General features: G+C 36.2%; 1 protein-coding gene across 1 annotated transcript; it reads right to left on the bottom strand.

Annotated features, from left to right (window-relative positions):
* Nucleotides 1-6: 6 nt before the first annotated feature.
* On the bottom strand, nt 7-16,951 carry Dhc16F (Dynein heavy chain at 16F). The gene is made up of 61 exons (XM_034334906.2): nt 16,562-16,951; nt 16,373-16,457; nt 16,169-16,295; nt 15,838-15,994; nt 15,628-15,769; nt 15,308-15,547; nt 15,087-15,243; nt 14,901-15,003; nt 14,632-14,815; nt 14,375-14,544; nt 13,898-14,299; nt 13,588-13,819; nt 13,360-13,509; nt 13,168-13,296; nt 12,417-13,097; nt 12,196-12,342; nt 11,941-12,117; nt 11,548-11,865; nt 11,333-11,443; nt 11,119-11,255; nt 10,860-11,050; nt 10,688-10,803; nt 10,329-10,620; nt 10,120-10,252; nt 9,822-10,038; nt 9,614-9,748; nt 9,357-9,542; nt 9,088-9,289; nt 8,830-9,011; nt 8,543-8,766; nt 8,253-8,461; nt 7,918-8,173; nt 7,651-7,842; nt 7,362-7,586; nt 7,034-7,289; nt 6,784-6,974; nt 6,518-6,690; nt 6,272-6,455; nt 6,032-6,203; nt 5,806-5,967; nt 5,561-5,737; nt 5,289-5,485; nt 4,980-5,225; nt 4,683-4,920; nt 4,300-4,602; nt 4,046-4,231; nt 3,803-3,975; nt 3,368-3,728; nt 3,066-3,299; nt 2,856-2,996; nt 2,611-2,801; nt 2,088-2,533; nt 1,804-2,004; nt 1,641-1,739; nt 1,429-1,571; nt 1,192-1,362; nt 940-1,119; nt 771-866; nt 506-706; nt 311-428; nt 7-236 (listed from the first exon to the last, which is right to left on the bottom strand). Exons 1-61 carry the CDS (start codon nt 16,738-16,740, stop codon nt 7-9), a joined length of 12,258 nt encoding a protein of 4,085 aa, XP_034190797.2. The 5' UTR covers nt 16,741-16,951.
* Between the last annotated feature and the right edge of the window lie 99 nt (nt 16,952-17,050).

The following is a 17,050-nucleotide window of genomic DNA, read 5'->3' as shown; positions in this document are numbered from 1 at the left end:
AAGGAGCTAGTCTATGATTTCAATCAAAAGGGCTGTTCCTTTTAAAATCCAGTATGATTGTTGTTTTGCAGATGGAAGTAAAACTGCAACAACAAAATTTGTACTATGCCCTGTTGTAGATAATACACCTGCTCTTACAGCAGTTTTGTATAGAGGAGAAACATATCTTGGATCATTTTTTGGTAGCTCTAATACTGGATTTATGTGCAAAACTGGAAGTGTTGGATGCATTTCACCTAAAGTAAATCATTTAATTCATTTTTCTAAACAATGTATTGTTTTAAAAACATTATACTGTAAGGTACTTTACCTATATTTGCATCTACCAAAAGCATAGATTCAAAATCCCATCTACCAGCATCAATAAATAGTCCATGTATTAAGACACCATCTTTTGGAACTTTTAACTTCTTATATACTTCTATTACCTATAAATATTATATATACTATGTAATCATTTTTTTCATTGTAGATATTTAATAGCAGTTTATGCAGCATATCAGACCTCTTTCTCAAATTCTTTGTGCTTTTCTTCAACATCTTCTTGATAAAGTACAACTTTGGTAGGAATAAAGTCTAATTTCAGATGATCAATAGGAGTGTTATATTTTCTGGCACAAGTTTGCATCATACCAGTTAAAAATCCTTGCGGGAAAGACAAGCCCGAAATCCAAAAAGAAACAGGTTTTGTATCGATTAACCAAATCTATAACATGTAATAATTATTGAAAAAGTTATTCATTTTTTTTGAAATTTTAAAATATTTCTACTTGAATGAAATCGATCCGGAGTTCCAAATTTTTTATCCAACTTCCTAGTTTCTTCAGAGATGGATAAACATTTACATTATGCCACATTTTTGGTACCTGTTTGATACGAGCATAACGTTAAAAAGGACTCGTTATTGCGAAGTAGTAGGTCGAAAATTGATAGTAAAACCTGATTATTAACAAAAGCCACAAAGACATTTTCTAATTCTTCAGACATTACAACAAAACCCTTGATAGCTCGTTGTAAATTTTCTAACGATGTGTGTATTTTCTTTAGTAATATATTGTATCTGTCCACTTCATGAACGAGAACAGTAGTCAAAGATGGAAGTCTTCCCATCGAATCTCTCTGTAAAAAAACGGATAATGATATTATCTGTTTTATGACCAATCGTTACATTAATTTGGATTGTTTGCTTACTATTAAATGATTCGGATTACATTTCGTGGAATCTATTTTTAATTGAATTCTGGTTTTGATCATATCCGCAATTTCGTATGCTATATCCGAACTTGATTTACCCTGATCAGTAGCGGATTCTTGAGGTTGAACTTCCAACATAGTGTTTAAAATAAATTGTGCTTCTTTCAACTTTACATATTAAAAATGATCATTAATTACATACAATTGATTTTGATGCTATTTATTTCATTGTACCTGGTAGATAACGTTTGCATTCTCGTGCATTCCAAACACCTCTGGATCATCGATGATCGGAAAGGTTTCTACAAAATCTTTATATTCTTGTAAAGTTTCGTAAACAGGACAGTAATATTTTCCAGACTGTGAATAAACGTAATCTGAAATGTTTTGTATTATTGGATATCGTGATACAATTCATTAAAATGGTTCTGCTTAAAGTGTCTTACCGGTGCTTAAGATTTTGGGGGAAAAGAACATATCTAGAATAGTCTTCATACATCTTAAATCCCAGTTATCCGTCACTCTACCTCCATACGTGATTTCGCCTAAATTAGATACAGGAAATATTAACTGCATTTATTTCTTTTTATAGTAGCAAGTATATCATACCTGTAGTGTATATTAATGCATTCCAAGGTATCAGATTGTACGAGCAAAATATTTTCAGATTCAACAAGCAACATTCTCTATCGCTATCGTTAAATTCGTAAAGAATATTCCATCCTAAGGGTCCAAACTTTTTCCGTTCCTGAATGATAGCATGAAAAAAGCAAACTCCAAATATAATTTTGCGCCAGTGTTCTTTTAAATCTACATAGAGAATTAGGAAAGCTTAAAATCATTTGATAAGTTCTTTGTAACACTCTGATAAAAGACTTGTAATTCTTCCTTACGGTGTTCTTCGAAGAATTGATCGTCTAAATCATACAGCGCTCGTTTGATATTGGCTTTCAGACCTTTAGGTGGCTCGTTTGTAACTTTGACCGAATTCTGAAGCACAGACACTGGAAAAGATGTGCTCGGCATGGAACTTAGAAATAGTCGAAAATCAGTGTGAATTACACCCTCTGGTTCCTCGGCAATTTGCAGTATAAGCTGTTCCATTTTGATCATCCACGAGGTGGCCAAGTGACAATTTTGTAAAAATACCCATCTCCCCTCAATCAGGCCTGTTCGTAGATGTCCTTCTGCAACAGGACCTTGTCCTTGTCCTAAAGAGATCGAGTCGTATTTGTCAGAGAAACCCATCTCGTTTGCAAATCTTAGAAAGCCACTGAAAGGATCTGATCCGGTTGTGAGTATGAACACCAGTGGTATTTTATTCGATGTATCTGCAAATCTATAGAAATTACATTGTGAGTAATGTTTTATTGCTTTATTGTATGTACAAAAAACAAGGTTGATTAAATTACACACAGAAGTTGCAACGAAGCCATAGGTGATTCTACGAATTTTTGTCCAAGATTCTTTGACACATACGCCGTGACCGCAAAAATCAATTGCTCTTCTTTTAAAGCTTTCAACAACATTAATTTCTCGATATCACTTAACGCATTATCCCAATTATATGTAGCTACGTTTCGATTCGTAGGAATCACATTGATCTCCTAAAAGAAATCGCTCGATTATATGACTGTAACTGAAATTAAATAACGTGTTACCGTTTTAAAATATCCAAGAGTTAATTCAATCTTCTTGAATGCATCGTTTAAAATGTTTTTAAAAGTTTGGAAGTTATTAGCCAGGTAATTTACACAAGACCACATTTGAGTAGTTAACGTTGGATAATCCGGAATTTCTTCCTGTACAATATGAATCACATAAACATTGATGAATTATTAACCACGATTTTTTTTTACTGAAAAAAATACCGTGGCGATATGTGTAGCACCACGTAACATAAAATTCCACTGGTCCTGGGAAACGATTAATTCATTAATGTGTACAGCAATGTTGAGCATAAAACTGAACACCAATTTGTGTTTCTCGAATAAACCACGCGAAACATTCGTATAAATAGCTAACGTTATTTCGTTCAGTAATATCTGCAAACGTTGTTGCAGATTCTCTACTTTTTCACTCGTGTCTATTACTGTATTGAATATCTGGAATGAGAAGTAAAACATTAGCGTGTGATCCATTATCAACGTGAAAATCTTCGGTAATTATTTACCTGATTGAAATATTTTAATGAAAATTGATACATCGGATCTATATCCGCAAGATTTGCTACGACAAAGTACAGAACTGATCCGCGATTCGCAACTGACCGATATTTTTCACGTGCAATTGATATCTTCTCTTCAGTCGCCTCGCTTTCTATCAATCTTGTCGCGATGATCTCGGATGTTTCCTTGCTGTCGTTTAAAGTTTCTATCAGATCTTCGTTATCCAATATATTACCTCCTGAGCTGTATAACAATGTTAGTATCTTGTCCTCGATGTTCTGTAACTGGCCTTTATCCGCATTGATCTTCATTATCAAATCGTTTCTCATTGCTTCAAGATCTGGTCTTTCGAGACGCACAACGTCTCTGTATATCATCAAAATAACAACTCAGAATGTAAAGTAACGGGAAACTTATAGATACTGATGTAATTCACATACGCGAGTAATTGTTCCTCGAGGCCACCTATGGTCACAGTAAAATTGACGACGGTTACTTTGATGCAAACTTCGGGTAAATAATGAGGGTTTGCGAGTTTCGTTGTGATGTATAGTCTGAAATTGTTATCATACTCGACGTCTGTGTCGCCAAACCGTATTAACGCTCTACCGCCCTAAACAGTTATATGTAAATAATTGTCGTTTTGCATAGTTCAGATTCTATGAAACAATAAATATACGTACTAGAATGAAAATTTGTTTAAGTAAGATGGGCTCCAGATTTGGATCCAACGTTTCTCCCACTTCTTGAAGTAGTACAGGCATTCCAAGTCTGATAGATGTTTCCAATATTCTTGTAAAATTAGCGTCAGTCAGTTTGCACATTTTTAAATCGTTATTTTGTTCCATGTTTCGTATCCATCTATTCGCCTGAACAAATATATATAATATTGTATTTTAATTATAAAGCAATAACTGACTCGCAAGATTGCAATTACTTGTTCTTGAGGATCAATCATCAGAGGCCAACGCGTTGCTTGCGTTACAAAGATAGCATTTTCCGTGCTGACTTTGTCCCTCGGTAAACCATGGGTATTCCAAAGACGAATCTCATAGGGATCAGCTAATATTGTAATAAGATTATAATTTTCTGTGGTCTTTATATCGTAGCTTTTGCAGTTGGACAACCATGTTTGTACCAATTCTTCTCTGTACTCGTTTGTGAAAGCACCAAGATAGGCGAGTGCTCCAGCAGCAACCAATATATCACCAGTCAGATTGACCATTTGCCTGTCAAATCCCTGAAAAGTTTTTTATAATTATAGTCTTATGTTCCATAATATGTAATCATTATTTTGAATCGAATTTTCATCATAGATACACGTGTCGCTTCTTCCCATCGAATTCGTTCATCTACCAGCGCAGATGTAAGTCTTCCTGACCTGTTTAATCTTGCCTCTACAAGTTCCATTTCGGACTCGAGCTTCTGTAAATTCTTCACAGCTGTATCGTACTGTACTTGCAATCGTTTAATCTTGTCCTCCACTTCAGCCAGTTCTTTCTGTTTCAAAGCCACCTCTTCCTCGATCGATCGCAGTTCTTCTTCAGCTGCTTGCAACCTAAGGGAGTAATTATTAACTTAAATATACACGATGATGTTATATTTTATACGGTTTACCTCTGACGCTTTGGTTCGACCACTCTATAAATCTTAGCGTATCCATCGATAGCTCTCACCCATATGCACATCGATTTGCAAGCTTTGCTTTGTCTGGCCACCAAGTCTGGTCGAAATTCTGGATGAGTGACGTAGTATTGCAATTTAGTAAGCAATTTGTTGCTTATCTCTTCCTTAGGGTACGTGATCAAACGATCAAGAAAGCGTATGTCGCTCAGGACTAACTTGGCAGTTGCCCAATCGGTTCTAACATAAATTTCGAGATTAAAGATGAAAATATTCAGTTTTTGATTGCCTAACAAAACATACTTTTCACCCAATAATAAATTGACTGCTTCCATAACGAAACGGACTAAATGGGGTGGCTGATTGAACACACGAATCTCGTTGATATCGTTTTTATTTAAAGTCTCTAGTGCATGTTGAGCTTCCAGCAAAGCCGGCATTGCTGCTTCCAAGTCTTGTCTAGCGTCAGCTTCTAAAACGGCCATTTCTTCGGCTTTCGCCTGATAAAAGTGAATCGTTTTAGCTTATAATCCGTGTGGTTGTTGTACCGATTACTTTTTACATATCAATCGTACTTTTGCTATCGCTTCTTCAGCTGTTACCACGTATTTCACTTTGTCAGCTTCGGCTTGCTGTTTCGAGAGGATTTTGACCAATTTTGTTACTTCGTCTGTGCTTGCTTTCAATTTTGGGGCAAGGACGACTAAATGTTCTTTCATTACACTGACCATTTCGTTAGTTTCGCGGAGTTTCTATCGAAATAATGAAAAATAATTACCTTCTGACTTCTTCAGCAAACACCATTTTCATATTGACTTACGTTTAGGCCATTAGCGATTTTACTTTTCAATGATTCTATTTTTTTTTTCTTCTTAGTTAATGTGGTTAGAAATAGTTTTAAGAGTTCTAAATAACTACTGGGAGTGGTGTAATATCTTCGACGCATTTCCAGGAAAAATCGGACTGTTACCTCTTCCACTTGCTGTAATTTTATAGGATTTTCTTTCAAGTTTAGTGTTTTCATTTAATAATCATCTTGAAGATACCTCGTGAATTAATACGCAAATGTTACTAAGGGCCAGAAGTTTGTTCGAGTCATCTGGTACGATGATCTGTAGTGAATTTTCTGCTACTGAGAGCAGGGCTTCCCTTGGCCATTTTGTGAACCAATCGATAGTGCAACAGTTTACCAATGATGGAAACATACGGCAACGATGTCTATTAAGAATAAATTAAACTCGTAATACTTATCGCTATATGGCAGCAACATATGAACCAAATCTGACCTAAATGTATCGCCTATAGGACTCATACAAATCATCAAATGAAGCTGATTTCTGACTCTTCCAATGAAAAACTGATAAATTCCATCTCTGTTTGTTTCACCGATCCCTGCCTCTTTCGCTGCAGGTCTCGTAGCTATGATAACTTTTTCAAGCTCATCCGCTTCGTACAGATTTGGTACTTCACCTGCAAAGCATCCCGTTTTTAGTTACTGCAATATTGTTAGATAAATATCAAGATAAAACAACCAGTATTAAGAGTATTATTGATGTCTTCCAAAAATTCTTCCAGCACAATTTGAGTGTCGGTGAATAAAAATGTCGTGTGTTTAGCATGTGCGCCTGGATCGAAATAGAAACGTCGCAGATCCTCGTGCCATGAACTTTTATCGTACGTTCGAGTTACTTCGATGTGGTAACACCTGAAGGCATTAATTATTCTAGTCAAGAACTTCTGACTCACGCTGGAAGCTGCTATTTTATAAGATACGATCTGGGTAATATGTGTTACAAACTTATAGCCGTTTAAATGAGACGCTAATTTTGTGAGACTTTGCTTTCCCATTCCACCAACACCGACCAACAATCCGTTGCCTCGTTCGGATCGAAGAATCCTTGCTAGTCTGCAAACGTGCTCTATGGCGTCCATGAAGAATATCATTTGCATTTCTTTTCCAACGGAGAAGCAATAATCTTCCAAGTAATCCTACAATTTTGAAATACCTCCAATATGCATTGATCTGTAGTGGAATAATTAACAGGTACCTCTAAAGTTCTTTTGACAATTGGAATCTCTGTAAGTTCCTCGTAAATTCGTTGCTCCCTCGCTGCTCCAAAAGCCATGAAATCACCGAATAACAGTAAAGGTGGTTTCTCGATGATCTCTTGATCCGGAAGTCGTACTACCTCGATACCAAACGTACCAGCGCATATATTGTTTAGAAGTTTATAAAAGTAACTCTTATCTTGCAGGTTGATCAATCGATCGTGAAAAACTCGAAGACATTCGTGATAAAAAAGTCTAGTAACATCATATAATTTTAAGTCTTGCTATATGATTATCGTAATTGCTTACAATGTATTATAAATGTACCTGTACATCTCATTGGGTTGCTTGACAACTGTTGCGTCCACTTGCATGATACCTTGAATACATTTCGACAAGTCACGCAAATTAAAAATGTAATGACTCTTTTCTGGAGTAGGTAAAAGATCAGTTGCGATTCTTTCATACACGTCAACTGCTGCGTTCACTATCTTGTCTCCTATTTGCTTAACTGAATCTACAAAATCTTCCAGGAAACCGTTTATAATCGCCCTAACGAATTAATTTTGTTACAAGCCAAATTTACTTCGGTATTGTTACATGAACATTTAGGTACTTGAAAATTCCTTTAAGAGATATTTCTGTAGGTGGTGGAATCAGTAGCATTGCAAAGTGTCTGACAAATCTTGGAGTTAATGGATTTCTACCGCCTCCTGGAGGAGCACAAGCCACTGCAAAGACAACGTCTTCCACGTCTTTCCAGAATAATTTTTCTCTATCATACATCCCACGAAAGTCTAACAATTGGCTGTATAATTTAACAATCAAACAATGTTTAATCGTAATTCATTGAATTAATTAATTAAAGCGATTAAAATAATACCGGAGAAGTTCTATAGGTGGTTGAGATCCGTAGGTATCTAATTTTGGCATATTGACATCGTCAACGAACACGCAGACTCGTTTTCCAATGGGAGCCCCTAAAACAGTTCTCTTTCTTTTCTCTAACTTTAATTCCAAAATCTCTTGCGTTCGACCACTGCTCGTTTGGGCTGAAAAAATTAACGTGATCGGCACCCAAACGTGACTCTCTTCTAAGCTTTTCAATACTACTTTTGTTATTACTGATTTTCCAACTCCTATAAAGTGAAAGTATGGTGTACAATTTTCAGCGCTAAAATTATTTAAAGAGAAACATACGAATAAAATATTGCTAACCAGTATCTCCAGTAAAAAATACAGGTTTATTTGCCTTGACTAGTTTCTTCATGACATAACCGAATCGTACTGTATCAACTGTTGGAACAAGAATATCGAAAAACGGTACATCACTGTCATAAAGAAATTCTGGCATTATATCCTGCCAAATGTCTAATCGATGGGCCTGAACGTTCATGTATAAATCCCACAAATCCGTCGACGGTAAGCTGTAATCATATGCGAAAATGTTCATTTATTCTTACAATTAAACATAAAAAATCAAACTCGTCCGATGTTGAGATTTTTACTATGCATCCTCGTTTTCTTCAAACTGTTTTTTAACGAAAACTTCGAATGCATCTCGCGACGAATCGACAACGTTTCCACCGACTGCCCAAAGGTAAGCAATAACGAACACCTGAGTTAAAAACATTTTAATCCGTGATTTGTCCGTAGTTCTCTCTATCGCTTCTGGTTCTTTTAAAATGCACTCTATCAGCGAGCAAGTCATAGTTGCTTTGCTAATGTCGACCTAGTGAAAACGTTAAGAAAAGTTTAATTTTAATTTTTGAACAATAAGCAAGCGCATTTTTACCTGACCGATTGGGTAGGTGCAATTTCTACTGCAAAACACTAGTCCCGCGTCGAAATACGTTTCAAAGAGATTAATAATTTGTGTTTGGTATTCAGCTTTGACGCTGTCTTCCGGAAGAGTTACCACCCACGACTTTACGTAGGGCATCCACTTTAATTGAATAGGATCCACGTATACCATTCCTTGAAAAATGCAAAAGAATTGAAGACCTTAAAGACAATCATGGTCGCTAAAGAAAACATGAAATATCCTTTATACCGCAACGACTGACTGTGGCTGGTGATGCTTGAGCAAGATCCATCACCTCAAAGAGCATACGCATATACGGGGTAAATTTGATTCTTTCCGAATTTGCCAAGCACAACATTTTATTATCATCCAAGACGGTATTCATGTTCTCTATCCATATAGCGTCGACAGGACCATCGCATACAATCCATTGATGATCCTCTGTGGTGAACTGAGCGTTTAAAATGTTTGTTAGATTTTGTTACATCAAAGCGTTGTATTTCGCGATAGCTACTTACGGAACAAGCATGACGGACTTTGGACCCAATTAGTCCATCACGCCATTCGTTGGTCATCAGATCTACTTCTCCATATAATTCACCAATTGTAATTGCTTTTGGGTTAATCACGTACATGTGGACATGCTGATAACATGGTCCAGGTACACCCATTTGATGGAGTCTATTGTAAGTATTGGCAAGAGTCTGAAACAAAAATGCTAGTCTTTAATTAAGTTTCATTATTATGAACAGAGATTAAATGGTATTTGACTTACTCGAAGAACGCTGGTCTTTCCTGAACCAGTTGGTCCAACCAACATTACACCATGCCTTACTTGCAAGCACTCATGTAATTGAATAGCTTTTGTTATAGTGCACTCTTCTGGTTGTAAATTTGCTTCTTGTATCACCTAAAAAATATACTTTCAATTACAATAATGAATGTTAATATAAGAAAGTACGCATTATGAAATTATCGATTACCTTGATAGCAGTTTCTCTTAGAATACCATAGTCCTCTTCGGGGATTTGAATGCCTGGGAAAAGATCACCCACAATACCTTCGAACAATTCAGCATCATCGTGTAGAAACTTTGGGATATTGCTCTCGCGTAGAGCTCTAATTAAAACAGCATCTTCTGGTTTATCAGGATTATTTCGTTTGAGACTGCCAGCCATTACTAGCACACTCTTTACAGCTCTTAAACGAGGAAATGTATGTTCGAATAAAGAAATCAAACAATTGTTATGTGAATAAATGGCTATGTAGAGAAAAAAGAACCTCATTCCAAAATCGTAATGATCCTGTTGCGAAAGTTGTTCGCTGCTGAGTGTGTACATCAGAGTCATCTTTTGCGATAACGTTTTCGACGATTCGAATCCTTCCGAATACAAAGTGACTTCAGCGATTAGTTCTATAACAGAGAAATTGTTTTTTTTTTTTTTTTTATTAAAAATTTAAAATTCACTACCAAGTTTTATGAAACACACTGTAATCTGGAACCATCATAGAGAACGGTCGGAACAACGCCTTTAAATTATCTGGTAACTCGGTACGACCGGCGTATCCTGGATTCATAGTGATGAAAGTCGCACAGGACATCACCAATTTTATCATTCTTCCTTCGAACATGAACTTGACGGCTCTAGCAAGTTTCGCATTTCTAATTGTAATTAATTGCTGGGCTATTACAGAAAGCACTTCGATATCTATCCTATTGAATTCATCGAAACAACACCAGGCACCAGAGGTAGCTAGTCCAGAAAAGAATCTGCCCATCATCTATGAAATAAGTATTGTTTCGTTTCGATTATTTAAGAAAAAAATAAAAAACAATGAAAATACGTACTCTGTAATCAAGTCCTTCGGAACAGTTAAATACCACGCATTGAACAGCAACTGCCTTTGCCAAATCCTTTGTAGTTTCTGTTTTTCCTGTACCTGCCGGTCCAGCGGGAGCACCACCTTTTGAACAACTACATTTATACTGTTACTTTTATCAAAATTCATCGTTCTTTTACCTAGATCTTGTTGAAGGGCTCCCATAAGGCACAGGTAACATTTATCCGTGAGAGGAGTTATAACGAGTCTCTTCTGAGCACCGAGATATTCGTACCCGTACAAATATTCAGCGTTACTCATACGCGTTAAGCAATTATCCACTTCATCCTCCCAGTAATAACGTAATGCTTTCATCCAATCAAAACTCGTACTAGAATATATACATAAATTAGGAAATAATATAATTAGATTAGCATTTGACAGTAGCCGAATTGCTACCTGGATGATACTCTGTTTTCAACCAAAGTTGTGACAATATCTCTGGCATGTACATCTACCGTTATTAAATTAATTATAACGTCGCGAATCAATTTCGGCAATTCTCCTCTTACCATTGTTGCTAATTCGCTTAAGTCCTATAAGATTGGTTGAAAAAAATGATTCTGTAAAGGTCACTAGTAATACTCGTAAAAATCTCAAAAGAGTACTGAACAGAGTAACATTTTTCTTCGAACCCTCTCATCTTATGGTGTACGTTCTCGCTTGATTCCAGGATCAGATGGATGTTTCGAGTCCAAAATATTTGTGACACACTGAGGACTATCTGGAAAGGATAAGAGGAGAGTAGGTGTAAAATATTAATTTTTTATTTTCAGCAAACAAACCTTTTTATTATAGACACATTTATAAATAGAATAGATGGATAACCTGAGAAGGATGCATATATAGAAACTCTTCACGTCCTTTCGTTGCCAAGTCTTTGATTCCTTCTTTCATTCTTTTTCTTAAAGTGGAGAACATTGCTTCCTCGACTCGAGCTAGCCAGTGTTCCACGTTACCTCTGGCTCTTAGACCTTTTCCAAGAGGAACTCTCTCACCCTCTGGTGAAATCATCGCAACAATGTCTGTCGTTAAGACAGTTTCTGGTTCTGCGTTACTATCACCTTCTTTCGTGGCAAATTCCAGTCTGTATATCGCGTCGAAGCATTTCTGCAAGTGTCTTTGCACTGCGTGTGGATTTTTCGTCTGTTTTACGTATGCATTAAACATTAAACTTAGGAAAAAACATTAAACTTTAATCTTTTCCTTTTCGATCGATACCTGAGCCAAGATTTCCAAAAGTTCATCATTCGACAAGAAGAAGAATCGAGGAAACGCTACCCGTTTGGTCTCAAGATAAGCTTCCAAACACTTCAACACTTCGTCCAACATTTTGTTATTTTCTTCGAGCAAGTCTAACAAGCCTGGATGAGTAGCGACCGGCATAGCTAAAGGAGCCTAAAAATTATTTATACAGTCAAGATTTTATTAATCAAAGTAAATTCGAAATATATTATACAACGATGCTTTGCAAACCTTGTAGGTTCGTCTCATAAGATCCTTCCAGAATCTATCAACCTCGATGAACAACTTTGCCTCCATTGGAAGCTGTCGCTGAATATCTGGAGCAGAGAATATTGCCTCTAAATACAGCCAGTTTAGTTGTAAATATTGCCATGCTTCCTGAAAACATGTAAAACGTAAATTAGTGACTATTAATTAATGCTTGCAAAGTCTCTTTAAGAAACGTCTCGTACTAGGGTAACTGTAAATAGATCCAATTTCTTGACCCATTGTTCGACCACGGGTTGAATAGGACCAACGTGACGGGATGCCATGATAGTTTGTAGATTGATGTTGCTTTCATCCATTGCTGTCTGAACATCTTCTAGGGTGCCCATGATGAAAACGTCTTTCCCTTCTCTGTAAGGTATCACGATAAATTTCAGAGTCTCCCACGTGTTAATGACTTTGTTCAACATGTTCTCCAGATTAGCTTCAGAACTAGCTGCTGCAGCAACTTCCATCAGTTCATTGGGTTTCAAGAATGCGCCAAGATTTTCAAACAAAGTCCAGGTTTTCTTCTCGTCCGGTTTGAACTTATAGTTTAATACAGCCTCGATCTTTTTCCAATGTCTCTCCCTTAAGTCTGGATTTCTCAAGTATCCAAGAATCGGTAATTTGTTTCTGACCCGTTCAACGTTCTCTTTCAACTTTGGTAGAATATTGTTCGACGGCAAGCCTCTCTCCAGTTGAATGATATTTTTCATGGTTTGCATCGTGAACGAGGTGATTTGTTCGACGTCCAAGGCGTCAAAGTCGCCTGCATACCATTCAAAAACAGCTTCCTCCCACGAAGTCAGACTTTCCCATAACAAAACCCGTAACCTTAATTCGTTCATTACTTGGTCTAAACTGTCGAATCTCGTCTGTTCGAGCTGTAAAAAAAAAAACGCAATGCATTGATTATGTTAATGAATCGCACCCATTGGAAAATTGATACGACACCTTAAACGTTTTTTGATACGCTCGATATTGTTCTGCGGTAGTTGCACAGACTTTTAATCGTGCATCGAGTTCTTTTAATGTATTCAAACAAGCATCTACATTGCTTTCATAATCCAAAAGCCAAGGTTGCTATTAAGGAGAAAGAAACAAACATTATGATAACACCTATAAAAATATATTTCATTCCCATACCATTATTTCCTCATGAATTTCCGATATTTGTTCATTCAATGCCGTGATATCTTTATGAAGCTGAGCATTGAATTTATTGATCAATTTAGGTCTCTCCTCTAACTTATTTTCTACGGCTAACCGTAAGCTCGTGAAATGAGTTCCAATACCCTGTCGTACCATTAATATAAAGTTTTAAAAATGATTGTGATATTGTATGTTCGAAGGTGTTTGTTAGAGAATTTGTACCAAATAGTTTGCCATGTCCATAGATGGTATAGGAAAATCAAATTCTTCCATTGTATCGTATAGCTCTTTCACATAATCTAGTTGAGATTCCATCTCGTCCACGTCTTGCTTAGCTTTATCTACGAACTGTATGTACTCCACGTATTCTTCTGTCGTTACTGGATGAGATTCCAGATAATTAATAGCGTCAATTGTTGTCGTTAATAAAGTTTCAACTCTGCTTCTTCCTAATCTAATAGGTACGTAGAATATTTTCAAAAAGGATAAGCATGACAGATTATAAAATTTCTTCTTTAACAATTATATTCACCCAGGCATAACAGCTTCGATGACTCCTAATTTACCTCTGGGGGCTAATTCAGCGGCGTTCTTGAATCTTTCCAGTTGAATCAAGAACATACCTAATGGCTGAAAATCGATCACTTTACGGATTAGATCTATCTCATGCTTGTAACGGATGCTCCAGTCTCGGAATAATTTGCAGTCTCGATTGTCTCGAATAACGTTTTCGTCAAACGTCAGATCTTCGAGATAGAATTCCTGGATTTCTTTGAATCGTTGACTGTACTGTTTCACAGCATCAAAATTGATATCCAGAATCTGCTCCAATTCAGTTTTCAAAGAGTTCAAGAATGGATCCTGTTTAAGAACTATCTGCATCTCTGGAGGATTTCCACAAATACGCTCCTCTATCTTATGATTGATCATCGGCCTCGAACAAATGTATATTAAATCTTACGATTTCCATTTAGTAAATTACTTCTGATGAAAATCAAATCTATTGTACCTCGTGAAGGAATGGAAAAATTGATCGGACAGTAGAGGTTTGATAGCGTACAAATTCTCCTCCCACATGTTTTCTATGGTTTTTATTACAAAACGGAAAATACTCTCGGATGGGTCTATGACGATCTCTGAAGATGGCAAAATTAGTAAATCCACCACGAAGTATGGTGACTGTAACAAACGTGGATTAAGGGGGCGTATTTTGATGTCGGCCATCCGAGGGTAACTTGAAATTTATCATGGAAATGAAATATGTACCTGAATACGATTCGTTGCGGAACGATTTTCTGTTAAAGGAACATCAATAACGTCGTCACTTAATAAATCAGAATTTGGTAAGCAGTTCGTGTGAATCTCCAAAGCCGTTACAAATTCTTGATAGGTATTTAATAAAAGATTATGCATCATGTTAGTTTGCATGTAATCGATTAAATGAATAAAGCTGTATAATAAAATACACTTTTATAAATATGTTAAAACTTATTAAACAAAACGTAGATTCTGCGAAAAATAAATTACCAACGTACCACGAAAGCCGGTAACATTTTTCTCTCTTTCGCGCCTGCTCGATGTAACTCATTTTGAGAATACCGTCCTTTGGCATTTTAAATTTAACAGCGCTAAACTCGCCTATAAAATCCAGTGAAAGTTCCCAAATAAACGTATGAAAATGTTGATAGCAAAATATGTATATTAACGCTTGTGCAAAATACCCAGTTTTCCGTATGCAGTTTGTTCTATCGTTATATTAGAGTCATCGGGTGTGTAACCAGCTAGCAACAGAGCACCGAGACACGCGTTATTAACAATATCTAATGCTAAATTTCTAAATTCGTCTAACTTATTTCTAAGTGATTCCAGTTTAGTGAACTGAAATAAAAAGATGTTTCAAGGATACCATGTTGTTCGTTGTATGCATATGATAAAAGGTTACCTGTTTTTCTACAAAATAAAAAAGCAAAAACTTTTCGATAACATTATCGTCGAAGAAACTCGAATCAAGAAAGATCGAGCACATCGATTTGATTTCGAGAAGAGCTTTACTAAGAATCGGATCGGATGTGAAGAGGTTCTCTTTTATATAACTCTTTGCTTCGACAAACTTTTTATACGTAATCAATTTCTTCCAAACGTAGAAAGCTTTCCACCTTCGAAACACGATGAATGTTCTTATCTACGAATGCAAATAAGAGAAAGAAAAAGATCTCAACGGGAACCATGCTTAACTACAACTTAAATCATGGTATCAATTACTTTAAGTAATTTCAAATAAAACATGTATTCTCTTTCCCACTGTTCAATAGGAGTGAAACTCATTTCATCTGGACTGTATTGAGTTACGCCACTGGCGCTGATAGTCATGTAAGTATCGCCTACGTCTTTATAATGAACGACTCTGAAACAGATTAGTGTTCATTAGCTGCGTTTTTTACATTGCACGCGATTCAGAAAATAAATATTAACTTTAATGCATAAGGAGTAAAATATTTCGATGATTGCTCCACCGCATAAACCATGTAGTAAAACCCAATTTTAGGATCATCCCTTAGTTGCTGAATCAACTCCAATTGATCGACCAACGGAGGTGCATCGAGATCCTTTGTTTTTCTCTCGAGGATGGCTGCTTTCAGTAATAGAAAAAACTGATTATACCTTTTAAATATAAAGTAACAGAAGATAACTTTTTATATACATTTGAAAATTCTATATATAATTTGAAAAAATGTCCGGGCTTTTGTGTATAATAGCGCATGCGCGCTAAGATTTTTAAATTTTCATCACACGAACACGTTACCTGTTACTGGTTTGAATTTCGGTACGATGAAATCCTTCTCCGAAACCTTTTCTTCTTTCATTTTGGTTGATAGATCAGGCTTGGTTACCTGTTTCCTAATTTTCTCTTGCTGAGCGCTAAATCCGGTCTATAAAGATATTTTCTTTTACACGTTATAATTAAATAAAAATAATTACAAAATTCTTAGAACAAAGGTATCCTCACTAGTGGTTCTCGAACTTCCGGTTTGTAATCAATCTTTTCGAGTAACTTTTTGTGTGGTTTGAAGAAAGGTACCTCATCTCTACCCCTGTATAACAATTTTCAAACGTATACATATTTAAAGGTTCATACCCCGATTTCCTTCCAACTTATAATATTATCTGCATTATTAATAATTTGTTTTACGGTTACTTGTTATAATTTCGATGAGGTTTTCGACACCATCTGAACTTCAAATCAGTTGAGGAAGCAACATCGAGCACGGTTAACGATTTTTCACCTTTGTCTGTTCTTTCAAACTTGGATAGTTCGTTGAAATTTTTCTCGTTTACTTTATGCTTCAAGGATTCCTGACTCTTATTTTGATACATCTTTTCCTTTTAGACCTAATACGGCCATTTATCAACTACATGTATATCGATTAAACAAAGAGAACTCTAGATATCACTCTTTCTAGATTGTCTATTTAGGGAAAATGGCGTTATAGGGGCAGCAGGGATTCTTAAAATTTTGATTTTGAATCGACGAATAACCAGAGCTCGCACAACGCGCATGCTCAGCCATGGTAGCGTCGGCTACGAACCGACGCGCAAAGTAATTGCGCTGTTTAAGTTGCTTACTCTGGTGTTTTTCATTAATAATTTAAAAATTAAACCTTAACGTGGATTTTGGTAAAGGAAA

This window comes from Osmia lignaria, chromosome 9 (genome assembly GCF_051020975.1).
Source record: "Osmia lignaria lignaria isolate PbOS001 chromosome 9, iyOsmLign1, whole genome shotgun sequence".
NCBI classification, from domain to species: domain Eukaryota; kingdom Metazoa; phylum Arthropoda; class Insecta; order Hymenoptera; family Megachilidae; genus Osmia; species Osmia lignaria.
This window is presented reverse-complemented; position numbering and strand designations above follow the sequence as displayed.